At 49.7% G+C, this 26974-nt stretch overlaps 2 protein-coding genes across 3 annotated transcripts; both read left to right on the top strand.

Annotated features, from left to right (window-relative positions):
- The first annotated feature begins 7754 nt into the window (after positions 1-7754).
- On the top strand, positions 7755-10635 carry LOC111152690 (neuromedin B). Of its 2 annotated transcripts, none has more exons than XM_022511262.1 (3): positions 7755-7938; positions 8559-8731; positions 10365-10635. In XM_022511262.1, exons 1-3 carry the CDS (start codon positions 7782-7784, stop codon positions 10407-10409), a joined length of 375 nt encoding a protein of 124 aa, XP_022366970.1. In that variant the 5' UTR covers positions 7755-7781; the 3' UTR covers positions 10410-10635. The 2 variants fall into 2 exon arrangements, with proteins under 2 accessions (XP_022366970.1, XP_022366969.1); XM_022511261.1 differs by having other exon boundaries at positions 7782-7938; positions 10370-10534.
- A 923-nt stretch (positions 10636-11558) lies between these two features.
- Positions 11559-25904, top strand: LOC111152710 (WD repeat domain 73). Its single transcript, XM_022511283.1, has 9 exons — positions 11559-11610; positions 12151-12218; positions 12776-12864; positions 14239-14327; positions 14974-15038; positions 21982-22146; positions 22454-22813; positions 24300-24592; positions 24914-25904. Exons 1-8 carry the CDS (start codon positions 11570-11572, stop codon positions 24533-24535), a joined length of 1113 nt encoding a protein of 370 aa, XP_022366991.1. The 5' UTR covers positions 11559-11569; the 3' UTR covers positions 24536-24592; positions 24914-25904.
- Positions 25905-26974: the final 1070 nt, after the last annotated feature.

Below are 26974 nucleotides of genomic sequence, written 5' to 3'. Positions count from 1 at the left end.
CTGACGCTCATGGCAGTACCTGTAAACGAACCCTCCCTATTGCACCTCTTCTTTGACCCCATCAAATGGCAAAAACCTCTCCTATGCAGGGGCCCCGTTCTGTAGACACCGTACTCTGTTGTCCCAGAAGCGTCTTGTCGCACGTACTACATGTTCTGTATAACCAGAGGCAGTAACTTAGGTGGGCGTTATTTTTTTTAATTTTTTTTTTAAAGATTTTATTCATTTATTTGAAAGACAGAGATCACAGGTAGGCAGAGAGGCAGACAGAGAGAGAGGAGGAAGCAGGCTCCCTGCTGAGCAGAGAGCCCGATGCGGGGCTTGATCCCAGGACCCTGGGACCATGACCCGAGCCGAAGGCAGAGGCTTTAACCCACTGAGCCACCCAGGCGCCCCATGGGTGTTATTTTTTTAAAGATTTTGTTTACTTATCTGAGTGAGTGAGAGAGAGCACAAGCACAGGGAGAGGCAGAGGGAGAAGCAGACTCCCTGCTGACCAGGGAGCCCGATCTGGACTCGATCCTAGGACCCCGAGGTCCTGACCCGAGCCGAAGGCAGACGCATAACCGACTGAGCCCCCCAGGTGCCCCAGTAACTTAGGGAAGCATTGTTGTTGAGCTCTCATGCGGGAGCAGAGCATATGAATCATTAAAGTGATTTGCCCTTTCCTGTTATTTAGTAAGTACATTATCTCGGTCTAGCCAAGGGTGATTCTGAAAACTTTCTCCCTGTGGTTCCATTTAAACAGTGTGTTCTCTTTCTAGAACTTTTCGTGTTAACCCTGTTTTCTTCCTTTTTATGTGTGTTCTTGGACTCTTCCTGCCTTCTCTTTTTCAGTGGGAGAAATATTGGTGGTTGTCACTTTTCTTGGGCTGTCCCAGGTTTCTCAGAGAACTAGGCTTGAAATAAATGCTCTCTGGGGTGTCTAGGTGGCTCAGTTAGTTAAGTGTCTGACTCTTGATTGTGGCTCAGGTCATGATCTCTGGGTGGTGGGATCGAACCCCGCATTGGGCCCAGCAAGGAGTCGGCCGGAGATTCTCTCTCTCCCTCTCTGCCCCTCCCCCCACTCGCTCGCTCTCTTTGTCTCTCTCTCAGATAAATAAATATTTAAAAGTAAATAAATAAAGGCTCTGTGATCCTTAAGTGCATTTCTTGGTCATTTGCTTTAGTGTGTTACCAAGTCCATACGGCTCCTAAGAACAACGTGTGGGGACTCTCTCAGCAGCTAAGGGCACCCTTCTAAGAACATTTATCACTCTGTTGAGCTTCCGAAATGATCCAGCTGATTCTGGGTGACTAAATAGATGTCTACCTTCCTCAAGCTGCTCCTTCAGTCGGGATGGCCTATTCAGACTGTTTCGGGCAAGGTAGATCTTTGGTACTATTCTCCCTTACTAGAACTGTTAAGTAATACCAGATAGACTTTTAGAAATAAACAACAAATATGACCCTTTGCACACAAGTGTTGGGTGAATCTGGGTGTGAAAGGAATTTTGTGTGACCAAGATGTGTTAATTAAAGGCTAGAATGTGTAGGAGTTACCCGCCCCCCCGCCAAAAAATAGTGAGGACACTGCCTTCTAAGTGTCCTGTAGCATCCTAGGCCCTCGGGACTTTTCCCAGCCTCAGCTCTCTGCAGACCCCACATTCTCATCCCGTTGACCTTGGTCTCACTGTACAGACACCAAGTCTTCGCTTATGCTGGTTGCTCTGCCCGGAGTGTGTGCTCACTTCTGTACCCGCTGAAAGCTTTCTCATCCTACAGACACTTACTAAGCATCTCCTCGGTGCCAGATTCTGAACTAGCCCCTGGGGGACAAAGATAAGGAAGGCACAGAACTGCTGGGATCTCCGTGCCTTAACTGGGGCAGCACGTAAACAGGTTTTTTCCATATAGGGTCCTAAGTGGAGTGACAGATGCACAGGGAGCTCAGAAGATGAGGGTGTTTATTCTCAGCCAAGCTCTCCAGTGTATGGCACTTCCCACAGGATCTGTCAGGACTCGGAGTGGTCTGTTTCCTGTGGGGCCCATACCCCGACCGGCTCCTTGAAGGCGTCAAGACACGGCCAACCTCTGGTTCAGGCTTGTATATCCTCTAGTCCCTATCCCAGTGCTTGGCCCATTTTAGATTTATTTATTAATAAATAAATTGTTCCAGAAAAGGATTTGGAGCAGCTCGTAAAGACACGTCTAGTACTCTGAGATAAGATAAAATAATTGAAGAATCTAAGGTTGAAGTAAGTGTGGGAGGAAAAAAAGATGAAGTCAACGGTGAGGTTAGCGCCCACAAGACACATCAAAGTTCTGCGTCCGCTGGAGGAGATCCATAGTGTTGATTTTCAACTCCTTAGGGGCTAATGTGAAGAGGGAAACCATCATTTCTATGCCTTATGGAATGGGCCTAAAATGGAATTAACAAAAACCTTATAATGATACCCAAGAACCAAGAAATTCTCTCCTGGGACCTCATTGCAAGGGCACTGTGTGACATCCTGCCGTAATCTCTGTGTTAAGTAGCCTGCTGGTTTTCATAGATTTCCGAGAAGGTTCCTTTAGTGTAGGTGTAGCTTGGCAGCTGCCACAGAGGACCGCCTCAACACAGCCCAGCCACCCATCTGTTCACACAGGAACCACCAAACGCCTGTCCTGTAGAAGTGTTTGTTTGTTTTAGATTTTTTTTTTAAAAAATGTATTCATGTGAGAGAGAGCGAGCGAGCGCAAGCAGTGGGGAGGGTCAGAGGGAAAGGAAGAAGCAGACTCCTGACTGAGCAGGGAGCCCGACTCAGGGCTGCATCCCAGGACCCCGGGATCACAACCTGAGCCAAAGGCAGGTGCTTAATGGACTGAGTCCCCCGGGCCCCGCCCCCCCAAGAACTGTGTTCCTTAATCTTTCAAAACTCATTGCCTCTCTTAAGAAACCTAAAATCTGAGAGACTATGGACTCTGAAAAACAATCTGAGGGTTTTGAAGGGGTGGGGGGTGGGAGGTTGGGGGAACCAGGTGGTGGGTATTGGAGAGGGCACGGATTGCATGGAGCACTGGGTGTGGTGCAAAAACAATGAATACTGTTACGCTGAAAATAAATTTAAAAAATTAAAAAAAAAAAAAAAGAAACCTAAAATCTACTTCTTCTCCATTCTCACAAACTCTCCCTCTGGTCTGTTGTATCCAACCTCCATTCTCTACGGGTGCCTGGGTGGCTCAGTCAGTTAACGTGTCTGCCTTCAGCTCAGGTCATGATCCCTGGGTCCTGGGATCGAGCCCCATGTGGGGCTCTCTGCTCAACAGGAGCCTGCTTCTCCCTCTCCCTCTGCTGCTTCCTCTGCTCATGCTCTCTCTCTCTCTCTCTCTCTCTGTCAAATAAATAAATTGATTTTTTTTAAGATTTTATTTATTTGACAGAGAGAGGGATCACAAGTAGGCAGAGAGTCAGGCGGGTGGGGCGGGGGAGCAGGCTCCCCACTGAGCAGAGAACCCCATACAGGGCTTGATTCCAGGATCCTGAGATCATGACCCAAGCTGAAGGCAGAGGCTTAACCCACTTAGCCACCCAGGTGCCCCAATAAATTAAATATTTTTAAAAAATCATTTCTCTAGCATCCTTAATTTAATTGGTCAGTTTCTTTAGATTGGAAAGTTGGATTCCCCCTTTACATCAAGGAGGCTAGTTAAAAGAATTTGTACTCGGGCTTTATGTCAGGCAAGGAAGTAAATCACTAGCATGAGCCTTGATCAAAGCAGTCAGCCTGACAACTTACTTAAGTGGAAGAAGACCAGAATTTGTTTCTTGAATTGGTCAAAAGTTGAGGCAGATCTGCTGGCCCTTTAGTCTGTCCAGCAACTCCCAGTGTGATAGGCATTTTGTTGAGTGTTGTATCAACACCGCAGCTTTAGCGGCTGTCCAGGGAGCCTTTTCTTCCCCCGGTAATGGGCTTTCGATTGAAACCAGGCTTTGCGTTTCCCGGGACCCAGCTCATAATATCAAATACTTAGTATTTGCCACATGCTTCGCTAAGTGCTTTTGAATTCCTGACAGATTTTTATTTTCTCTTATTGAGTCTTCAAAATAAACTCCATTTTACAAAAAAGAAACCACAAGTTAAGAGATTTGCCCAAGATCTCCTGGCCCATGAAAGGCACGGCCACAACTCTAAGTCTGTTGCTTTTCTTATGTCACGATGTTGGGCGTCATAACCCAATCCTGTACCTTTATAATATCTAATGAGACTCTTTCATTTGGCATAAATGCCACGACCCTTGGGAACTCTTTAGAGTCTCGAGGTGGTTCTTCTGTGGACTCAACTCAGATTGGCAAATCTGTTAGATTCTCAGGGGGCGCCTGGGTGGCTCAGTGGTTAAAGCCTCTGCCTTCGGCTCAGGTCATGATCTCAGGGTCCTGGGATCGAGTCCCGCATCGGGCTCTCTGCTCAGCAGGGAGCCTGGCTCCTCCTCCTGTCTCTCTCTGCCTGCCTCTCTGCCTACTTGTGATCTGTCTGTCAAAAAAGAAAAAGAAATAGATTCTCAGGCAGATTTGAAACCTCTTTGGAGTTTAAAGAGTATTAATTTGAGTTACTGAATGTTACCTGAAATACTGACTGTCCCACCCAAATAATTATGAATGCTGGACCTGGGGCTCATCCCTTTCTTGGGTTTTTTAAGTTCCTTGAGCACCTGCGCCATTGAGTGGAGCAGTGGCTGCTTAGCTCCCTTAGCCACTGGTGCGATTGTCCTTACTTTCTTGTTAGATGTAGGTCTTTTCTCTCTTTTTTAACATTGCCTTAAAAAAATATTTTGTGTTTTGGCAGTTTCCGTTTCTGGTACATTTCTTGACTAATGGTGAATGTTCTGATTTTCTAACTAATTCTTATATGTTCCCTCTAACTCTGGGAAATTGTATCCTATATCCCTGACTCTTCTTGAAGACTGCTGTTGTCCTGATTGTCCAGTCCTTTCCCATTCTGAAACTCAAGAGCAAGACCTGTTTCTCTTCATCCTCCCAGACCATACAGGTGCAGATCTGTGCTCAAAGGTTTGCTGGGGGAGTGATTTTATAACCATCCTTTCCTGAGCAACTCTGCATTTGTTGTCATTCCTTTTCACCAGACTCACGTATGTCTAATTTAAATTCTGCTTTTCGCTTCCTCTGTTGTCCTCTGCACCTTTCATGTCCATCAAGTTCATTCTGGTTTCCTCCATTTGTGTAGTTTCTCTGCAACTAACTTGCTTTGTACTTGAATTAACTCATCTGTGAAATAGGCATAATGCTAGTCGTTACTACATCAAAATAGTTTTGGTGATCAAAGGAGCATGCATGTAAGTACTTGTGGAAAGATGTTAGTTATAATCGATTCTAGTTCGGTGAAAATGTAGCAAATAGTAACACACATGTCCTTTATTTCAAGCAATCTTTGATTAAAAACCATGGTGTAGTTCAGATGTTTTGTTGGTGTTGGTTGTAACAGGAGTTGCCATGTATCTTTTACCCCTTCATCATCTCTAGGATTGTCTTGTGAAGCTTGTGTATGTTTCCCATGGCTATCCTTTAAGTCTGTAGAAACCTGGAAAGGGCCCAGTGTGAGTGCTGAAGAGCTTCCCTGGGGGCCCCCACCGGACTCACTGTCAGTCTTCCCAGTGGGATGGAGGCCTTTAGACTTCCCTTGCCATCACGGTATGCTTGGGGAATGGGCAGTGGACAGCCGAGATCTCACTCTAAACCAGAGCCTGGCACACTCCCTGAGACATTGAGTCTGGAAGTGCTGTCTTGAGCCAGCCGCCCTCTCTGCTGGGCCTAATGCTTCTCATTCCCAGCACATGTTTCCTGGCAGCCGTGGAGCTGCTACCCTGCTTCTTTCTCCAGGGTCCCTAGAGGCCCCTTGCTTGCTGTGCTAGCCTGACAGATAAAACGATCCCGCTGGGAGCACCTGAGGTCAGTCTCGGAGCTGTGAACGCAGGCTGGTTAGAACAGAACCCCCAGCCCCAGGGTCCCCTGCAGAATTGAGGGCAAACTCTAAATTCAGTGCCTGCTCCCCTTCTCCCCCGAGAAATCTAAACCAGCTCGATGTTTACACTCATGATGATAAAACGGGAGTGGGTGTGGTTTAGGGAAATAGCGTCCACCCTGCATGACTTTGGGAACCTGATAGAGTGTTCCAAGCCTACCCGAAGGCTGATTCGAGTGTGACATCTGGGCGAGCGACTCAACCTCTGAGCCTGTTTCAGTTATAAAATGAGAGAGAAACCTACCAAATAAGGTTCCTTCAAACATTGAAGTGAAGCAGCACTCAATTAATACCAGCTCCCGTGTGTTCCCATTAATTTCTACGTCCGTGGGCCAGAGGAGAGGAAGGGGGTCACAGAGGGAATGGTTATTATGGGGAGGTGATAAGAGCTATATCTGTACACCGGGGCTGAGCAGTGACAAGAATGCAGAGAGGTGTAAATGCCAGGGAGGGGGATGAGAAGCAAGGAGACTGGGGAAAAAGCCAGGGCCAGAAATGGAGTGTCCCTGTCCTGTGTGTTCAGCATGACATCCAGCCTCTGCTCCATACTTCCCCTTTTAGAGCGGTGACCTGCAGAGCTAGCTGGCCTTGCCGCGCTAGATACACGCAGGGGCAATCCCAAGTACCATTACTTAGCCAGACTGGGGAGTGGGGTCTGTCCCAGCCGCACGGTGCAGAGCCCCAAATCCCGGGGTGGGTCTGCACCCCACGCCTCCATCATTCACTCCTTTGGCACTCTGTTTCTCCAGTGAGATGGTAACTCCTTTGGCCACAGGGAATGATCTTTTGTCTCCCTCCTCCCGTGCCTAGCATGGTGCTACTGAACATTGGTGTTCAGTAATCATTTGAGCAAAAACAAATGTATTATTCTGGAGCACAGTGTTTTCACTCATTAAGTGCTGGCGCTGAGCCAGAAGTTCTTTCTAAAGACAAGGACGGACTTGGGAGAAGGAGGGTACTGGGTGTGAGAGGCCAGTCCTGTGGGACTGCTCCTTCCTGCCACAAAATAACTGCTAAAAAAAAGTAAAATTATTACATTTAGGGCAACACTATTTTTACTATTTTATAGTTGAAGAAAGTGGGGTTCAACGAGGTCACACTGTTTATTATGAATTCCTGGTCCGGTGCTCTTTCCACTTCCTGACCCAGAGATCTGCCTCCTACCCAAGGGATAGGCCAGGCTCCCCCCAGTACAGCGTCCATTCTTGGACGCTCTGCGCTGCCAGCCCGAGCACCTGCTGTGGTTTCTGCAGCACCTGGGGAGCCCTGGCGGGGAGAGGGCAAGGAGCACGGTGAACACGGTCTCATTCCCTAAGAGGGAGGGGCGCAGGCATTTTATGGTTCGGCTGGTGCCTGGCACTTTGCTGGACACTGTAGTGCCACCCCCGCTTTTACCCTTGTAAAGAGAGGTTCCGAGGCAAAGTAACCACTCGTGGGCCGAAAGCCAGTGGGAGCCGCGAAGCGGCCGCCAGGGAAGCGGGCTTTGCCCGGGGTCAGGGCCTCTACTGGCGGGCGGTGAGCACGGACGCCAAAGCCCTGCGGCAACGATGCCCATGTGGCCGCGGGAGCGCAAGCGCCCAGCCGGGGAGGGGTGGGGGGGTGTGTCCTGCCCAGCCCAGGGTCCTGTGGGGCGGGGCCTGGGTGGCGGCGAGCGCGCCGGGGGCGGGCTCCTCGGGACAGGCTCCGCCCCCAGGGGAGAGGGTTTAAAAGGAGGGAAGGCGGCTCCCCGGGCTTCAGGCACTGCCAAGCGTGCCAGGGCAGAGGAGCGGCGGGGGGACAGCCATGACCTTGCGAGCGGGGGGTTCTCGGCTGCTCGGCGGACTCCTGCTCTTCGCTCTGCTCGCTGCCGGCGCCGCGCCGCTCAGCTGGGATCCCCCAGAGCCCCGCATCCGGGCCAGCAAGATCCGAGTGCACCCTCGGGGCAACCTCTGGGCCACCGGTAAGTCTTCGGGACCCGGGCAAGCGCCCCTCACCATGCTCTGATCCCATTTTTCTTGTCAGGCCGTTCCTCAGCCAGGGACACTAGTGTCCACGCTGGTGAGGACCCTGGAACTCGTCTAATTTAATAGATGGGAAACTTGAGACCCAGACGGTTCAGTGACTTGGCTAAGATCACTCAGCCAGTTAAAGCCGGAGCTGGGGTTGGATCCTAGATCTGCCTGCCAGCCGGAGCCCCTTGCCTTAGGCAGCAGTCTGCTGAACCTTATTCTGACTTCTGGTGTGTCTTCTCTTTGCGCCTCCACCCTCCAAACACCTCTTCATTCCCCCACTTTCCTCCTTGCCCTCTCCTGTCCCTCCTGCAAGCAGGCAGCACAACCGGCAGACTTTCTCCCTTGCCATGTGCCAGCCTCTCTACCATCTCCACCTGTTCAGGAACAGCCGAAGTACAGGCTTTGCCACCCCACGGGGGCATTTGTGTCTCCTGGTGAGGAGGAGGAGGAAGACTGACCTTGGATCTTGCTGTCACGAGAACTGAAAGTTGAGAGAGATGGGGAGCTTTCCCACTGGGATAGGATCCTCGCGCCCCAACTTCCTTGTGCCTCGGTGCCTCCTTTCTAGGTCACTTCATGGGTAAGAAGAGCCTGGAAACCCCCAGCCCATTCCTCTTGGGGACAGCTTCCCACATCTCCCTGAGGGACCAGAGACTCCAACTGAGTCATGATCTTCCCAGGATCCTCCTGCTAAAGAAAGTCCTGGGCATGAGCCTTAGCAGCCCAGCACCTCACCCCCAGGTGAGCCAAGCTCCTACCTCAGGCCCAGGAGAGGCCTAGCCAGGGCTGCTGCTGGTTCTAGCATTAGGCATCAGGTGTGACAGCCCCCCAAGGTGTGATGGGCCCCAGAAAGCCAGGGATTCCAGGCTCTCCTTGTGATCCAGAGCCAAAGGGAGAAGACTTCAAAGAAACTGAACTTCCAGCAAACCTCACAGAGCAAGAAGTAGGAAAGAAATTTCCCCTCACCTAGTCCCCAGTCTGAAGTCACAGCCTAGGAGTAATTAGCGAGCTTCTTGCAGCAGGATGTCCCCCGCCCCAGACTTGCCCTATCCCAGCTCTCCACCTTTGCTGTGCCTCGTTTGTATTTGTGGCTACAGTTGGGACCCTGAGACCCAGAAAGGAGAAGAGTCAGCACCCAAGACAGAGTCCAGACCTTGTTCAACTTGACCAGTGCTCTTCCCAGTCCCTCATCCGCCTCAGTGACTCTCAGCGCAGGGTTTCTCAACCTCAGCACTCCTGACATTCTGGGCTGGATAATTCTTTATTGTGGGGGCTTCCCTGTGCTTTGGAGGAAGTTTAGTAGTATCCCTTGTCTCTACCCACTGGAGCATTCTTCCCCCACCCCATTTGTGACAACCACAAAAAAATGCCTCCAGACATTGCCAGAGCTCTCGTGAGGGGAAAGAGGTAGGAAACCAAATTACCCCTGGTTGTAGATCACTGAGTTAGGACATTCAAGATCCCTAAGCTAGAGCCAAGACAGCTTCAGTCTCTAGTCTGGTAGAAGGGCAGCTCCTCAATTCCCTGCTCCTGGTGCTGTCCGCAGCCCATACCACCTTCCCTCGTACTTTGTTACTGTGCCCAGAAGGCCATGTAGTGTGGTAGAATGTGGCTTCTGGTGACAGCGAGCTAAGCTCGTAACCTAGCTATTTAGTAGGGACCTCAAAGACCTCATCTTCCTCATTTATAAAATGGGGATGATGAGGATAGCGCCCATCTTGTATTAAATGAGACCATTTGTGTCAGGTGCTCAGCGTGGTGCCTGGCACGTAGAAAGCACTTAGTAAGCACCTGTCACAGACTCACCTTCATATCCCCCACTGTGCCTAAAATACAGTGCATACATTTTGAAAGAAGGGAGGGGCATTTCCTAGAGAAGGCCCAACTCCAGCCTCAGTCAACCTCCTGGGCTCTCCTCCTTCATAGAACCACGAGCCCCTGAGGACCTCAGAAGTGAGGGCCGGAAGCTTGGGCTGGCTGAGTCTAAAGGGAGATGATGTCACCTTGGGGGCTAGTGATGTCACCAACTAGCAAACCTCCGAGGAAACAGTACCTGGGATTGGGGAATGGGGCTTCAGAAGTGGGTTCTGGGGCAGAGCTGGGGCCAGGGAGAGAAAACACGGATGCTGGCCCAGGGCCAGGCACATAACAGGGACTTCACTTCCTTGATCTCCTTGTCTCTCATGACCACTTTGAGAAAACCACTGCCCGACCCTTCCCAGGTCCTTCTTCAGGGAGAAAGGTGCCAGGGGGGCCTGCCTGAGCTAAGAGCCTGCCCCCGCCTACCTCTGTGGATGTCTAGCACTTAGGAATGGCAGGACACCCCTGTCATGTACCCCCTCTGCCCAGATCAATTCTGTGTGTTCCCGTTCAGTACAGGAGGCTGCTGGCCCAGATGCTGCAGAAGGGGTGCCCCTAATGAGGAAGAGACGCCGACGTGACTTAGACTGCACACACCCAGGGAAGGTGCTGAGCGGGACCCTGGTGGCAGCCCCATCTGGATGTAAAACCTGGGCTCAAATGTCTGTTACTCCGTTACTGTGATTTCTGGTTGTGTCGCCGGGAATACTGCTCATGAGACACAAATTATGTCCCTGCTGTATTTCTTGCTTCCGTGTTGAAGTCGTGAATAAAACCCTGCTCTTTACATAGACTGTCTGGGCCTCTCCTTCCAGCCGCGTTTGAGGGCGCGGGAGGGAAAGGGGGCTGCCGGAGGGCATGTTCAATGAGCTAGAGCTGGCTTCAAAAAGTCTAGAGAACTTCAGGACACCGGCTTACTCGGGACTCCTATTCAGTCGCTCATTCAGCAAGCAGGTACTCAGCGCCTGCTGGATACGCCTGGGTTCTTACTCTCACCTCTGCCACCTACTGGCACAGGCAAGTCTCTCCTGTTTTCCTCGCCTGGACGAGGGAGCTGCCCTCCACTACAAGATGAGGTTTTGCTTACCCCATTCCATTTCATCCCTATGCCAAGCTTTGAGGGGAGTGCCCAGGGCATACAAGGGAGTGAGCCGGGCTAGGATCCAGACCTCGCTGTCTGCTTACTCTCTTCTCTGGCCTTGGGTAGGGCTGCCAGATTTAGCAAGTAAAAATACAGGACACTCAGTTAAATTCTCATTTCACATAAACCAATGAATAGGTTTTTCGTATGAGATGTCCTAAGCATTGCATGGACATACCCGAAAAAATTATTCGTTAGTTTACCTAAAATTCGAATTTAACCAAGCATCCTGTATTTTATCTGGGCTTGACCCTCTCTGATCTGCAAATATTCGGTGATGAAATGGGCGGGTATTTGGCCCCCGAGGCCCCGCCCGGAACTGACATCCTGGGAACCCCTGATTTTACGTCATTTTCCCCGGAGCTTTTGTCAGGAGAATCCGGGACCCAGCCCGGCGAGGGCACTGCGCGCTGGTGAAGGCGCTCAATCTCCTCTCGGCCCCGCCCCCTGGCGTGGGACCACGCCTCCCAGCCAGAGCCGGCCGCGCCCACTCCTCGCGAGAGGGCCGCGCCTGCCGAGGAAGGTTCCCAGAGGCGGAAGTGGGGCGGCGGCAGTGGGGTACCGGAAGCGGCGTTGCCATGGAGTCCGCGGAGGACTGGCTGGTGGAATCCTTGCGCTTGTAAATCTTTTGGGCCTGGGACGTGGGCTCTGGGCCTGGAGTCGGCGGGGTGGGCGGACGGGCGCGGGGTGGGCTGACGGGCGCGGGGTGGGGCGCGCAGGGAACCCCGGTGTGGGCTGGGCCGGCCTGGTCGTGGGGCGGGGCCCGGCATCTGGGAAGAGGCACCTCCCCGCGTGCGTGGCCTGTGTGTGGTGCCAGGAAGAGCGGTGGTCCTGGAAGATGATAATCTCCTAGGTGACCCGTTACTTTGCGCCAGCCTGAGTGAGACCTTGAACAAAAGGTCTCAGTGATCCCTCACATCAGCCTTGGGAAGCGCGGGATCTCTGGGAGTTGCGTTTTACAGATGAGGACCGAGGCTCAGGGATAACTGTGACCGGCCTGGCCCCAGTCACACGGGGCCTATGATGTGCAACGAGACCTGCTCCCCAGGTCTGCTTTGCGCCAGAGCCTGGGCCCCCACCTACCGAACCGTGCTGCTGTCTCAGAGTTTTAACAGCTGTAGTGCTATGCACCGTGTAACGTTGTGTCTTTTTCATGCAGGTACCAAGATTTCCATGCATTCGACCTTTCAGGAGCCACTCGAGTCCTCGAATGGATTGGTGACAAAGGTGATCTGCCCTGCCTGGCTCTGAAGGAGATGGACTCTTACTCCTCAGGCTGGACCTCTTTTTTTTTTTTTTTTTTTTTTTTAATTTTTTAAGATTTTTCATGTATTTATGCAGCAGACAGAGAAATCACAAGTAGGCAGAAGTAGGCAGGGCGGGGGGGGGGGGGAAGCAGGCTCCCTGCCTAGCAGAGAGCCCAACGCGGGGCTCGATCCCAGGACTCTGAGATCATGACCTGAGCAGAAGGCAGAGGCTTAACCTACTGAGCCACCCAGGCACCCCCAGGCTGGACCTCTTAATGCTAGCTCAGCGGGAAGGGACCCAACCCACACTTCTGGGAGTCTGAGGCCTCCTCTTGGTCTTGTAGCAATTTCCGCCCTGTGGGCACTTAACATTCCCTTAGTACGATCTAGATCCCTTCCATTCCCCAATACAAGGCTGCATACCAGTAGTGGAGGAATTTATCTTTGCTTTGGAGGTTTTGGGGAAATTTCTGGACACAGCCACAGTCCAGGATCTTTCTAGCAGTTTGGCACAGCTACTTCTGCTTCTTTTTCCAGGAGTCTTCGTTGCTGGCTATGAAAGCCTGAAAAAAAATGAGATTCTTCATCTCATACTACCTCTCAGACTTTCTGTAAAAGAAAACCAGGTAACTTGAAATATGAACACTGAATATATGCGTCTACTTTTTATTCATTTATTAAACCTTTAGAGAGTTTCTCCGCCTACTAGGTATTGTCCTGGATACTAGACAGAGAGAGGGACAAGCCCTGGTCCTGCCTGCTTGTGTCACAGGGAGGCAGGGATGCACAGAGATAAGTGCTACAGGATGTCTGAGGTTTACAGAGGGATCCTAGAAGAAGGGGTCAGTTTTACTTTATCAAAAATGGATTTAGGGAGTCATTGGCGTGTAGAGGGTGGCCGAAACCCTTAGAATGGTTAACGTCACCGAGGATGACAGTGTCGTGTATAAGGAGTAAAAGAAGACGATGTGTTAAGAGCAAACCTCAGGAATGGTTAGAGGAAGAGGAATCCACAACAAGTACTATGAAGGAAGAGTCTTTGAAGTAGGAGTCTCAGAAAAGGGCAGTGTTTCAGAAGCCAAGAGAAGAGAATGTGTGAAGAAAAAAAGAGTGAGTAGCTGCGTGAGGTTGCTGTAAAATCACTCACACTCATCTGAGGACAGCCTGGCCTCTGTGGCCCTGGGGGGAATTTCCTGCCTAGTGCTCTTGACCTTCCCCAGTCCCCACCACTGAGGCTTGAGCCAGGAGCTCACTCACCCAGACTGAGCCTTGAGGAGACACCTTATTTACCTCCTACCTCTCACCACTGGCTTTTCCTCTTTTTTCTTGTGGCTACCTCCTTTCCTTCTGCTTCCAGTCCCTCCCATGGAGAGAGTGGAGTCTAGTGGCTGAGAGCATGAACTTTGGTTAGACAGACTTGGGTTCAGATCCACAACATAATCCCTGTGTGACCTTAGAAAAGTTGCTGAAATTTCCTGTGCTTTTGTCATTTTAGAATAGGGGTCGTTACAGTACGTACAGGACAGGGCCATTAAAAGAATTCAATGTGATAAAGTAGATCAAGCCCTGAACACAGAGCCTGATGCAGTGAACACTGGATGACTGGTGGCTGCTACATTTTTATTGCTAGAAGAACCCACCTGACTTTGAGTGGGAGCTGGGGAGGAAAGAGGATAGGGTAGTTGACTGATACATTCCAGCTGTCTTGGATGAAGCTATGAAGCTTGGGTGACTCCTCTAAGGAGGCCTGGAGTATGACACTTGTGCTGTAGTGAAAGGGCCCAGGGAAAGGTTGGGAGAAGGGTTTTGGATGTGCAGGAAGCCAGGAAGGCTGTGTAGGCAGCTGAGACCAACATTTACCAGTGGCAGCACACCGAGGCCCGGCGGGGAGAAGCATCTGTTGCCAGCGAGGGGCTTCGTGCCAGCGTCTGACCCGGAGCTCATCGGAGGTGTGTCTCTGGAAAGCAGGCTCTCTGATGCTCCACCCCTTTGTATTTTAGGGCTTATGCCCAGAAAGAGATTTCAAGGTGTGCCACGGAGGGTTTTCAGACGCGTCTGTCTTTGAGCTGAAGCACGTGCCAGACACCAGGTATGGTCAGCTCTGTGACCCTGACCTTCCATTCAGGGTGGAGTGGCTGGAGCTGTCAGGGGTGTCCTGCCTCTTTAGCACCGCCTTGACCCCTACCCACTCAGCACGCAGGCACGCGTGTGTGTGCCGCACACACGCAGCTTTGGAATATTAAAAAAAAAAACAACAAAACATTGGTAGCTTGATGGTCCCTCCCAGACCAAAGACCTTTGAACTAATGTAACCCACAGGTCGCTGGAGTTGTCCCAAGGAATACAGAGTAGAAGGATGCCCTTAGTTTCTCAAAGAACTGGTGGTGGGGAGTTGGGACTAATCGTCCCAGCTGGCGGAGATGGAGAGTCTCCAGGTTAGGGTTGTGTGTTCAGGCTCCATGCTCATGTCCTCTCGGATACGTCATGCCCTAGGGATGCCTGGGCTCAGTCCCACGACCCTCCATGAGCTCTGGGTCTGTCCCTCAAGTGCCGGAAGCTGCTCCTTGTCTGTGAAATGAGGGAGACTGGTCTTGATGATCTCTCCGTGCAGTAAGCTTTTCTGGTATGGGGAGTGTAGGGACCCCAAGCTGAGCAGGCCGGGAAGGGAAAAGGCCGGCGGGTATGTGAGTGAGCTCCCCACTTGCTAGACTAATCCTTCTGTCTGTTATGAATAGGTTGCTGGTAACCACTGGTCTACCCGGTTCTTACCTGCACGTGTGGCAGGTCGCAGAGGACAGTGGTGAGTGAATTTGACTTGGTGGGGCTGGGTTGTGGGGAAGCCTGATACCCATATACTCCGGCTCCTAATCTAGGCCAGTTAAGAAGGAGTCGTAGAGCCAGGTGGAAATTAAAATGCAGTATCTAATTTAACGTGGGCAAAGATGAGTGGGCAAAGCTCCCCGATGGAGCTTTCTGTAACTTGCTTCAGGAGTTCAGTTCCCGTCCCTAGTCGTAGGACGAGCACCTGCCGTACTCCGTGCCTCTCCCCAGGCCAGGGCAGAGGCGAGGGCAGAGCTGGGGCCACTCAGGTAAGCTCACCTCTGGGAGGAGGAGGAGGTGGCGGTGGCAAGGAGATCACAGGGATGGAAAATAATGAGGGAGCAAGAGGCACAGCCTACCAGTCTCCCTCTTCGTGAAGTCACTCTACTCCCTAATGGGAACAGGAAAAGGAGCCGGAAGTGTTAATCCTGTTCCCTTTGGGAGGGAAGGGAGCTCATTCATGCGGAATAGCCTTCCCTTCCGCAGTGGGTGTGCAGGTTCCCCTGCCAGGCAGGCACCAAGAGCGGGCAGCCCTGATCCAGCCCCTTCCATCCCTCCTCCAGCTAGAGCATTGTTGGCCAGAACAGAATTGTGCCTCGGAGGCACAGGCCACTGTTCTTGGAACTGCCTCTTTGCTTGTGTGATGCTCCGCCCCTGGTCCCTGTGCGGCCTCCCTTGGCTACTTCCCAGAGCCCGGCTGGTAGCTCCTGGCTTCTCCCCAGGACGTGCTGGTCAAGAAAGGTGGTTCTTGTGCTTTTGCAAGATCACAGACTCAGGGCTTTCCTTTGTTGTGTCCTCTTTGTCACTTGTCTAATGCTATAGTGTCCACTTTGTATCATTGACTTGCAGTTATGATTGTTTATTTTCTTAAATTTTAATGAAATTCACACATTTTAAGTGTACAATTCAGTGATTTCTAGTACATTTAACTAATTGCACAACTATCACTATAAGTCCATTTTAGAACATTTTCATGACCCAAGTGAGATCTGTTTTGCCACTTCCTGTTACTCCCCATTCCCACACCCTGCCCCACTAATCTACTTTCTGCCTCTGTAATAGATTTGCCTCTTCTGAACATTTCCTATCATACGATGTGTGGTCTCTTGTATGTAGCTTCTTTCACTCAGTGTCACACTTTGAGGTCCGTCCTGTGGTACCACGGGAGGGCATCTGGTTCCCCAGGCACAGTCAGGACGAAAGGCAGGGACCCAGCATATAGCACTAGTTCCTTTTTTTGGCTGAGTAATATTCCACTGCGTGTGTGTGCTGCACTTGCCTATCTGTCCACCAGCTGTTGGCTGTTACCATGTATGAGTCTCAGTGTGGACATGTTTTCATTTCCCTTGGACAGACACTTAGGAGTGAAATCACTGGATAATGTGGTAAATTTATGTTTGTTTGTTTGTTTGTTTTTTTAAAGATTTTATTTATTTATTTGAGAGAGAGACAGTGAGAGAGAGCATGAGCAAGGAGAAGGTCAGAGGGAGAAGCAGACTCCCCATGGAGCTGGGAGCCCGATGCGGGATTCGATCTCGGGACTCCGGGATCATGACCTGAGCCGAAGGCAGTCGTCCAACCAACTGAGCCACCCAGGCGTCCCAATATGTTTGATTTTTTTAAAGACATTTCCAAACTGTTTTCCAGAATGGCTTCATTATTTACATTCCCACCAACAGTGTATGAGATATTCTGTTTTCCCATGTCCTCATCAACATTTGTTAAAGCATCCTAGTGACAGTGAAATTTTTTTCTCTTTGTGCCTTTCATGTTCATCTTTTTTTTTTTTTTTATAAACATATAATATATTTTTATCCCCAGGGGTACAGGTCTGTGATTCGCCAGGTTTACACACTTCACAGCACTCACCATAGCACATACCCTCCCCAATGTCCATAATCCCACCCCCCCAAACCCCCTCCCCCCATTAACCCTCAGTTTGTTTTGTGATCATGTTCATCTTTTTAATAACTAATAATATTGAGCATCTTTCCCTGTGCTCATTAGCCATTCATAGGTCTTCTTCGGGGAAATGCCTACTCATATCTTCGTGAGAGAGTTTTGTTATTTTTTCCCACGCCCTCACAGGCTGAAGACAGTATGCCGTCCTGGGCCTTTGATGTTCTGGATTCACTGTACATTTAATAGATACTTGTTCAGATTAATCAATAATCTGCATAAGGTAACAGTAATATTAATAAGCATACTGTCCTCCAGGCACTGTACCAAGGACTTTCCGTGACTGATCTCATTAAATTCTTAGGAGTCTGAGAACAGACCATCCCAGAGAGGCTGAGTTGTTGAAAGACATGAAGACAGTAGCCTGACCTGGCCGCGGGTCTGGTCTGACGTTAGGGTCTGCTTGGAACCACATCTGGTGGTAACTATACTTAGGAATAATCATTGATCTCAGTGCAGGTGTAGGGGCTCTGAAGAAAAGGTCGTAGGGTATTTACTGAGCAGCAGCGGGGTCAGTGCCTCCATTTCGCTTGGAGCTGGTCCCTGGAGGGAGATCTGTCAATGATAGGGAATATTTATGGGCTGGCTGCTCGGTAGAGCATGGGACGCTTGATCTGGGGGACGTGAGTTTGAGCCCCACATTGGGTGTGGAGCCTACTTTAAAAAAAGAAAAAATTGTTCTTACTATGATTTGTAGCAGTAGTTAACATCTCATTCATTCAAAGATACTCACTGTGCACTTCTGATGTGGCAGGCAATGGGGAAGGTTCTGGGGATTACAACAGCAAGCAGAAACCTAGATGCTCCTTTTTTCTTGGTGCTCATTTTTGAGCACATATTTTGCCCATTTTTTGATTGATTTTTTCATCTTTTTTTTTTTAAAGATTTTATTTATTTATTTGACAGAGAGAGATCACAGTAGACAGAGGCAGGCAGAGAGAGAGAGAGAGGGAAGCAGGCTCCCTGCTGAGCAGAGAGCCCCATGCGGGACTCGATCCCAGAACCCTGAGATCATGACCTGAGCCGAAGGCAGCGGCTTAACCCGCTGAGCCACCCAGGCGCCCGACTTTTTCATCTTTAAGAGTCTTCCATACATTCTAGATTTGTCCTATACATGTTTTTTAAATTTTATTTTATTTAAATTCAATTAATTAACACATAACGTATTACTAGTTTCAGAGGTAGAGTTCGGTGATTCATCATTTGCATGGAACACCAGTGCGCGTTACATCACGTGCCCTCCTCAATGCCCCCAGTTACCCCTTCCCCCCACCCAACTCCCCTCCAGCAACCCTCAGTATGTTTCCTAAAGTCAAGAGTCAAGTTTATCTCTCTCTCTGATTTCATCTTGTTTTATTTTTCCCTCCCTTCCCCTATGATCCTGTATTTTGTTTCTTAAATTCCACATATGAGTGAAATCATCTGATAATTGTCTTTCTCTGGTTGACTTATTTCACTTAGCATAATACCCTCTAGTTCTATCCATGTCATGGGAAATGTTAAGATTTCATTTTTCTGATGGCTGCATAATAGTCCATGGTATGTATATATATATATACCACATCTTTATCCATTCATCTGTCCATGGACATCTGGGCTCTTTCCATAGTTTGGCTGTTGTGGACATTGCTGCTATGAACATTGGGGTGCAGGTGCCCCTTCAGATCACTACATTAGTATCTTTGGGATAAATACCCAGTAGTGCGATTGCTGGGTCGTAGAATAGCTCTGTTTTTAATCCTATATATGTTTTGCTAATATTTTCACCCAGTCTGTTACTTGTCTTTTCGTTTTCTTAATAGTGTCTTCTGAAGCATAAAAGTTCTACATTTTGGTGAGGTCTGATTTGTCAGTGTTTTCTCTTAAGGACTGTACTCTTGGTGTCATATTTAAGAAATCTTTACCTAACCCACAGATTTTTTTTCCTCTATGCATTGTTTTATTTTCCCCCCAGTTTTATTGTTTTCGTGCCAGCATTTAAGCCTGTGCTCTCTTTAGAGTTCCCCTTTGTGTACAGTGTGAAGTCACCTTTTTGCCTGTAAATATCCAATTGTCTCAGCGCCATTTGTCAAATAGCCTTATCTTTCTCCATTGATTTGCCTTGCTGCTTTTGTTGAAAGATGGTTGCTTAACCATAAATATAAGAATTTATTTCTGGACTCTCAGTTCTCTTCCATTGATCTTCATGTCTGTCCTTAGGCCAGTAAGTTGTAGTTTTTTATCTTGACCTAAAAATAGGCTGTATGCGACAGTAGTTGTTTAAAGATGAGAGGGAGGGGAGTCTCACTAGCCATGTGGAGGCACCCGGAGCTGCCTTCTGTGCTGCCTTTTGTCCTGATGGTGCCTGGGGTACCAGGTGCTGCACAGAACCTCTAGCCCTAGCCTCAGGGGAGCTAATGGCCCAGTGGGGCTAGCTTTGACACTCCTTTGTGAGTAGCAAATCAGATCAAGAGTTCTCTTTCCAAAAAAAAAAAAAAAGAGTTCTCTTTCCTGGGGCGCCTGGGTGGCTCAGTGGGTTAAGCCTCTGCCTTTAGCTTGGGTCATGATCTCAGGGTCCTAGGATCGAGCCCCACATCAGGCTCTCTGCTCAGCAGGGAGCCTGCTTACCCCTGCCTCTCTGCCTACTTGTGATCTGTGTGTGTGTGTGTGTGTCAAATAAATAAATAAAAAATCTTAAAAAAAAAAAAGTTCTCTTTCCCTCGATACTAGTGCAGAATAGTCCAGAGCCTGGGGAGGGTCGGCCAGCTGTTTTTCTAGAAGCCAGAATTTTCCAAAGTCCAGGTGCTGACCCACAACTTTGATGTCTCAAAAACCCGATTTTGTTAGCACATCCTAAACGAATGTGTTTATAGAGGCAGACACACTCAACAGACTTACTCATCAGACTCCTATAGAAACTGGAATGCAGTTTTATGAGTTCATAAATGAAAAAATAAGTATCCCTGAAATTAGACTATTCTAGATCTTTATTTCTTTGCCTATAGAAGACCTGACCTCACCAAAGACTGTGTGAAAAACAAAACCATAACAAGAGGAATCAGCTCAGAGGTTTTACAAATTGTGTTTTCACACGCGGTCTTCAGCACAAAGTATAAAGCTTGTGAAGTCAGTGCTGCCCAGGCCTTGTGCCATCCAGGCCCCTGGAGCAGCGTCTGAGGACTTTTCTCTCCTCACTGGGGCTGTGGAAGCCTTTGAGTTAGACGAATACATATCTGAAGGTCTCAGCTGAATGTCGCCTACTGTAGCCACTTTGAAGTTCAGTGCTTAGTCTGGTGTGGCTCCCTCCGCCCTGGACAGGCCCCAGTGTTTTCTTTGCCTCTGTGGCTGGACAGCCCCCTCTCTCAAGGACACCACCATCCCTTAGCTGTGTTAAGGCATTTGCTCACTCTTGCAGGTGTGGGCGCTGTTCCGGTTCTGTAGGGAGTGTGCCTACCTCTGACCTGTTCTGTGTTGGTGAATCCTCAGACACAACCTTCTTTTATGGCCAAGTTCTTAGAGGTGCCTCGCTGTGTCTTTTGCTTTGATTTCCTAGTTGTTTCCATTTTCCATTTGAGGCTGGTTTGCGAAATGTGGTATGGATTCCCTGGAGGAGGGCATTTTACCACAGGCTAGAGGGAGGAGGAGGAGGAGACCTTCAGGAGGCTCTGAAATTTTCCACTGCATCTTTGAAATAGGTCTTTGAAGGCTTTCCCTTGAAGGGAAAATTTCCTTTGAAGGCCTCCTCCTTTCCCCCATCAGAGGACGGATCATATCTGAGACCCGTGCCCTGGCTCAGAGCAGTAGGTCTCATGGAGTCTGTTCCAGGCTCCTTAGAGTGTGTGGAAAGGGAAGAGGGAGCTGCGCACATGCCGCCCAGGAGGGGGCACGCTGTGCCAAGGCGGGTTTGACTCACAGCCTCACCGGCACTCCCCAGTCTCGGATCCCGAGCTCGGCTATCGTGTCTGCTCCAAACCTCCACAGCCCGTGTGGAAGGAGCGGTTGAGTTCAGCAAGTCCAGATCAAGGGTACTGAGAGCCCGTGGGTCTTGGGAGGAACACCCAAGGGCCTTCTGCATTCTAGCTCAGCCCAGACACGTGCCCCATGCCCTCCTTGGATGGGAACCGTTTCAAGGGACTCGCTGCCTTGTGCCCGCTTGCCAAGCCGTGCTAGTATTCCTTCTCGTCTCTTCCTTCCTCATTCTGACTTTCACCTGTGCTTTAGAACCAGAAAAATAGCTAGGTGTCCGTTTTCTTCAGAGAAGTGGTGACCAAATAATGAGCCTCTCTTGGAGCCAGAAAATACAAAATGGAAATATGCATCTCCCTAAAGTAGTTTGTGCAGCAAATGACCTGTTCCATTCCGAGCTCTGCTCTAAACGGCTGTCACCAAGAGAAGCCTCCAGAGCACGGGGCGAGAACCAAGCAGGCTGAGCAGACACATGGGTCCTTGCTCCTGCCCGATGCAACAGTGACATGGAACCCCCCCGCCCAGTCTCCATTTGGAGACATCGGCCTCGTGACCTTCTCCTGCTTGGCGTCTGCAGGTCGCTTGAGGCCATGGAACATGTGTTTGAAGAAATACTATTAATTCGTGAACTCTGTACCTGTTGTTTTCACTTAAGGTGTCAGTGACATCCTCAGTGCATTCTTGGCTTTTTTCTATCTTCATGTGTTCTTTGTAAAACTATAAAAAGCCAGACTGCTCTTGGGGTTTTGAGATGGCCGCTGTGATTCATTAGCTCCCGTTTGCAAAACTGTTTATAAGACAAATTATGAAGGAATTAAAGTGCTCCTGACAGTTTCAGTTTTAGAAATGTGAACGTAATCCAGGGCATTTATGTCTCACGTCCTCTCTTGCCGGCTGTCAGCCCCCTTTCGTCCTTGACCTAAATGTACTAGGGAAGAGGCTGCCGTATGGCCTCCACCTTGTAATACTTCAGGCCTTCCTCGGCACCCCAGATTTTAGCCTCTTGTGCTTTCCCCCAGATGTCATTCAAGCTGTCAGCACCATTGCTGTGCCGGACAAGGAGGGCGGTTTCTGGCCCAGGGTGGCCATCTTCTCTTCGATGGCACCCGGAGTCCTCCACGGGGTAAGGCTCCGCAGTCTGAAGGTCGTGGACCTGGAATCCCAGAAGACCACATACACCTCAGGTACCGCTTCTGTTCACCCCTTGCCGGCATCTCCTGCTCACTCCCATCCTCCTCAGCCCCATGAAGAACTGAGTTCAGCCACCTGGCCAGCTGCTGGGGGAACCAGCTGGACGTGAGGCTGGCCCTGGCCTCAAGGGGCTACGGTTCTGGGGCTGGAGGAGGCAGTCCCAGGGACCAGTGCCATCCCAGCTGGGTGGAGCGTGGCGAGGTGCCGGGGGCTGGTGGGAAGCTTCCAGAGGAAGGGGCGTGTGACCGGCCAGATTCCTGTGATTCTAGCAGCTTTTCTCTGTCACCCTCTGTCTTCCAGGAGTCAGTGACAGTGAGGAGCTAAGCAGCCTACAGGTGCTGGCTGCAGACACCTTTGCCTTCTGCTGCTCCTCAGGCCGCCTGGGGCTTGTTGACATCCGCCAGAAGTGGGCGCCGTCAGAGACCATCAGCCCCGGGGCTGGGGCTGCTGGAGGGAGGTGGTGTGCTGAAGTTGGGGGCTGGGGCCCTGGGCCGAGCATTGCCAGCCTTGGCTCAAACGGGCAGCTCTGTCTCCTCGATCCCCGGGATCTCAGCCATCCTGTGAGCTCCGTGCAGTGCTCGGTGTCTGCACCCAGCCCTGACCCAGAGCTGCTGCGAGTGACTTGGGCTCCAGGCCTGGACAACTGCTTGGCCATTTCAGGTACCGCTGAGCAGTATTTGGTGTCTGTCACTTACCTCCCAGGGGACCATATGGTGCTCGGGAAGGAGACTGCAGCCCCATATAAACTTGGCCCCAGAAGTGACAGTCGCTCCCAGAGAAGCTCCAGACCAGTAGTCCAGGTTCTTCCAGGGCAGGCCCTTCCCCGTTCTAGCTACTCAACTTTCACATGGGTAGCAGACCTTTCCTACCTGAGCAGGAATTCGGTGCTGAGGTTGGTCAAGAGACCTGCAGACAGTGAGGCACTAGGATAGTCACGGGGCTGGACCAGCAAGAGGTGAGAGGATCACAGAAGTGCTTCTTGGACTGCTTGCTTCTCGAATTCCAGCAAGCTGCTAGGTCAGCAGGCTCCTGGGTCTGGCCTGGCAGTTTCTAGCTGAATGAGGATGTCTAATAATGAGGGTATCTCAGAGTCCATGGGAAGGACCCATGGAAGGGGAGAGGTTGAAAGAATAGTCGAGAGAGCAAGAAAATATCATTGATAATGGCAGGATCCAAAAAGGGCAGAAGGGAAGAACCAGACTCGGTGGAGGAACTGTCTCTTTGGTAGCAAGAAGACAGCAGGATGGAGTGCGTGTGGGTATAGCTAGGTCATGGGGGGACGTGTGGGCGCTCCTCTGTAAAGGCTTCTGTTTCTGCCATCAAGCCAGAGAGGAAAGGCCATCTGCCCAGAGGGATCTGGATGCAGAGGGATTAGGCTTTGAAGCAAGTGGAGAAGGTTTGAAAGAGTCTCTTCAGCCTCAGTTTCCTGAGGAGAATAACAGTACCTGTTTCATACAGTGGTGAGGATTAAAAGAACGCATGTCCAGGGTCAGCCTCGGGCCTGACACTTCACAGATGAACAAAAGAAGTATACTGTCACCACCCTAGTGAGTCATCGGCTGCTGATATCAGGGGCATAGCTTACGCCCCCTTCAGCTGGCCTTACATATCTTTTTCTTTTTTAAGTAGTTGCCACCCAACGTGGGGTTCAAATTCGTGACCTCAAGATCAAGAGTCAGATGCTCTACTGACTGAGCTAGCTGGGCACCCCTGGCCTTAAGCATCTTGTTACTATTTGATTTCTCATCCTATAGCCTGTTTTGGTGCCAGAGAGCAAACTCTTAAAAATTAGGAATGCCTGCCTGGCTCAGTCAGAGTGTGGACTCTTGATCTCAGGGTCGTGAGTTCAAGCCCCATATTGGGCAGAGAGATAACTTAAATAATAAACAATAAAAATTACTTTTCAGGGCTGCCTGGGTGGCTCAGTCATTAAGCGTCTGCCTTTAGCTCAGGTCATGATCCCAAGGTCCTGGTATCTAGCCCCGCTTTAGGCTCCCTGCTCAGCAGGAAGCCTGCTTCTCCCTCTCCCATCCCCCTGCTTGTGCTCCCTCTCTCATTGTGTCTCTCTCTGTCAGATAAATGAACAAAATCTTTTTTAAAAAATTACTTTTCAGTGTCAATCCTCTCTTTTCTCGTTCTTCCTTAGGTTTTGATGGGACAGTCCAGGTCTATGATGCCACATCTTGGGATGGAGTGGGAAGCCAAGTAGAACCTCTCTTCACTCACAGAGGTCACATCTTCCTGGAGGACAATCAGACAGACACTGCTCCACTGGTCACTACCCACACGTGGCACCCCCACAAGCCACGGACTCTGTTATCGGCAGCAAGCGACGCCTCCCTGCACGTGTGGGACTGGGTGGATCTCCGCACGGCCCACTGACTCCAGCGTCTTCCTACCCAGGCCTGGAAGAAGAGGAGGAGCTGCTGTAGAGCCAAGGTACTGACTTAGGTCGCTGTTACCAGCCAAGTGACCTTGGGCAAGTCAGCCAGCTTCTCCTACCCTCAGGTTCTTTATTGGTAAAATAAGAATAGTAAGAGCTACCTCTTCTCTGGCTTGTTGGGAAAATTAGAAGTGATGGATTAAAACACAGGAGGCCTAGCACAATAAATATTTGGTAGCTCCTGTTAGATCCAGGAGCCCCATTTCCCCCCAAGTGTAGAATGACAGTGTTTATCCCTGCCTGTATTCACAATATCAGAGTGAAGATTGAAAAAAACCAACAAATGTTATAAACATGTTTTGTGAATTTTTTTACAGAACTCAAAATGTACAAGGGCCAATAAATATGAAAAAAGAAGTCAACTCCAGTAGGAATGAAGGAAATAACAATTAAAACAAGATGATGCGCTTTTTTACCTACCAAGTTGCCAAATGTGTCGAATAGTGCTTCAGACAGCTGATGGAGGGGCCCTGATGACCCAGCTCAGGGGGAACGAAGCAGCAGCGTGATTCCTGCTGCCAGCGGTACACGGCAGCCAGGTTCAGTCGAACCTGAATTTGTATGTCCAGTCTCCTGTTAAATAGCAGTTAAAATTTTCTTGTCTTTCGCTGTTATAGTGTGAACAACGTTTGTACCCATGGACAAAAGCCTATAGGATAAATTTCTAAAGTGAAAATTGCTGAGGCAGAGGATGTATGCATTTTTAGGTTCTGTAAATCCTGCTTGCGTGCCCTCCCTGGGGACTGTGCGGTTTGTGAAGGCAGCAGCGATGGGTGTCTTTCTCTGCCCGCCCCAGCCAAGTGGCCCCAGTGGCTGCCTTTGCCGGTCTGATCAATGAAAAATCCTTACTTGTAGTTTTCGTCTGTACGTCTTGGATGTATGAAATTGAGACTCCTTGTGTAGTTAAACATTTAGAGGCAAAGATTTCTAAAGATGAGAACAGCTGGGATGGGGGTATAGGCATTCTCACCAGTACGCCTTGTGGCAGAGAGCGGACCGCCCCCACTCTTCAGGTAGTTTGCACTGGGACAAACCTGGCCCCAGGTGGTGCTTTCCCATGCCTGCCCCCAGCCTCCCAGGGGAATAGACCCAAGGGGCATTTCTTTTTGGTAGCAAATATTAAAGTGTACCTGCATTCCTGTTAATAGAATTTCTCACTGGCACATCTTTTAAGGAATTTTCAGCAAGTTAGCTTTTGAAATTACTTGATTACTCATCAGTTTGGGCTCTGAGTTCTTAAAAAAGAATTTTATTGAGATATAATTCACATACCATACATATAATACACGCACTATACAAGTCACCCATTGAAAGTGTTCTACTGGGGCACCTGGGTGGCTCAGTGGGTTAAAGCCTCTGTCTTCGGCTCAGGTCATGATCTCAGGGTCCTGGGATCGAGCCCCGCATCGGGCTCTCTGCTCAGCAGGGAGCCTGCTTTCTCCTCTCTCTCTGCCTGCCTTTCTGCCTACTTGTGATCTCTGTCTGTAAAATAAATAAATAAAATCTTTACATAAAATCTTTTTTTAAAGATTTTATTTATTTATTTGACAGAGAGAGATCACAAGTAGGCAGAGAAGCAGGCAGAGAGAGAGAGAGAGGGAAGCAGGTCCCTGCTGAGCAGAGAGCCCGATGCGGGACTCGATCCCAGGACCCTGAGATCATGACCTGAGCCGAAGGCAGTGGCTTAACCCACTGAGCCACCCAGGCGCCCAATAAATAAAATCTTTAAAAAAAAAAAAAAGAAAGTGTTCTACTTGGTGGTATATTACTAATTTTTAAAGAGTATGGTAAAATAAGCTTTGCGCAGTGGCAGTATCGTAGCCAATGAGGTTTATCCGAGGCGTGATTATTGCTAATTAAAGAGTATGGTAAAATATATGTCACAATTTGCCAGTCTTCTTCATTTTTAAGTATATAGTTCCGTAGAATTAACTACATTCACCATGTTGCACAACCGTCACTACTTCTAATTCCAAAACTTTTTTGTCACCCCAGACAAGCTCTGTGACCTTCATGGGCTCTGGTTTGCTGGCCGTCAGTGGGCACACTTGTATTAATCAGCTCGGGCCGCCACAGGTTGGGGGCACACACAATAGGCACTCTCTGCTCACAGTCCTGGAGGCTGGAAGTCCAAGATCCAGGGGCCAACACGTTTCTTTCTGAGGCCTCGTCTCCTGGCTTCTTTTTTAAAAGAAATGTGCACACAGGGCCCCTTTGTGTCCTTGAAGAGAGTGGTCTGGTCTCTGTTCCTCTCACAAGGACACCAGCCCTTTCAGATTAGGGCCTCACCCTCATGACCTCATTTAACCTTACTTACCTCTTAAAAAGCTGTGTCTCCAAATACTGTCACTTTGGGGGTTAGGGTTTCCATGTAAGAA

This window comes from Enhydra lutris, unplaced genomic scaffold (genome assembly GCF_002288905.1).
Source record: "Enhydra lutris kenyoni isolate GAN:26980312 unplaced genomic scaffold, ASM228890v2 scaffoldscaffold29, whole genome shotgun sequence".
Classification (NCBI taxonomy): domain Eukaryota; kingdom Metazoa; phylum Chordata; class Mammalia; order Carnivora; family Mustelidae; genus Enhydra; species Enhydra lutris.
The sequence above is the reverse complement of the archived record's forward strand: the minus strand, read 5'-3'. Positions and strand labels throughout refer to the sequence as shown.

Bases quoted from the DNA above. Each gene is read 5' to 3' on its own strand.
- LOC111152690 (XM_022511261.1), top strand. From the start codon at position 7,782: ATGACCTTGCGAGCGGGGGGTTCTCGGCTGCTCGGCGGACTCCTGCTC. The intron at 7,939-8,558 runs GTAAGTCTTCGG...CCTCCTTTCTAG, and splicing joins GGGCAACCTCTGGGCCACCG to GTCACTTCATGGGTAAGAAG. The intron at 8,732-10,369 runs GTGAGCCAAGCT...CGTTCAGTACAG, and splicing joins GCCCAGCACCTCACCCCCAG to GAGGCTGCTGGCCCAGATGC.
- LOC111152710 (XM_022511283.1), top strand. From the start codon at position 11,570: ATGGAGTCCGCGGAGGACTGGCTGGTGGAATCCTTGCGCTT. The intron at 22,147-22,453 runs GTACCGCTTCTG...TCTGTCTTCCAG, and splicing joins GAAGACCACATACACCTCAG to GAGTCAGTGACAGTGAGGAG. The intron at 22,814-24,299 runs GTACCGCTGAGC...GTTCTTCCTTAG, and splicing joins CAACTGCTTGGCCATTTCAG to GTTTTGATGGGACAGTCCAG.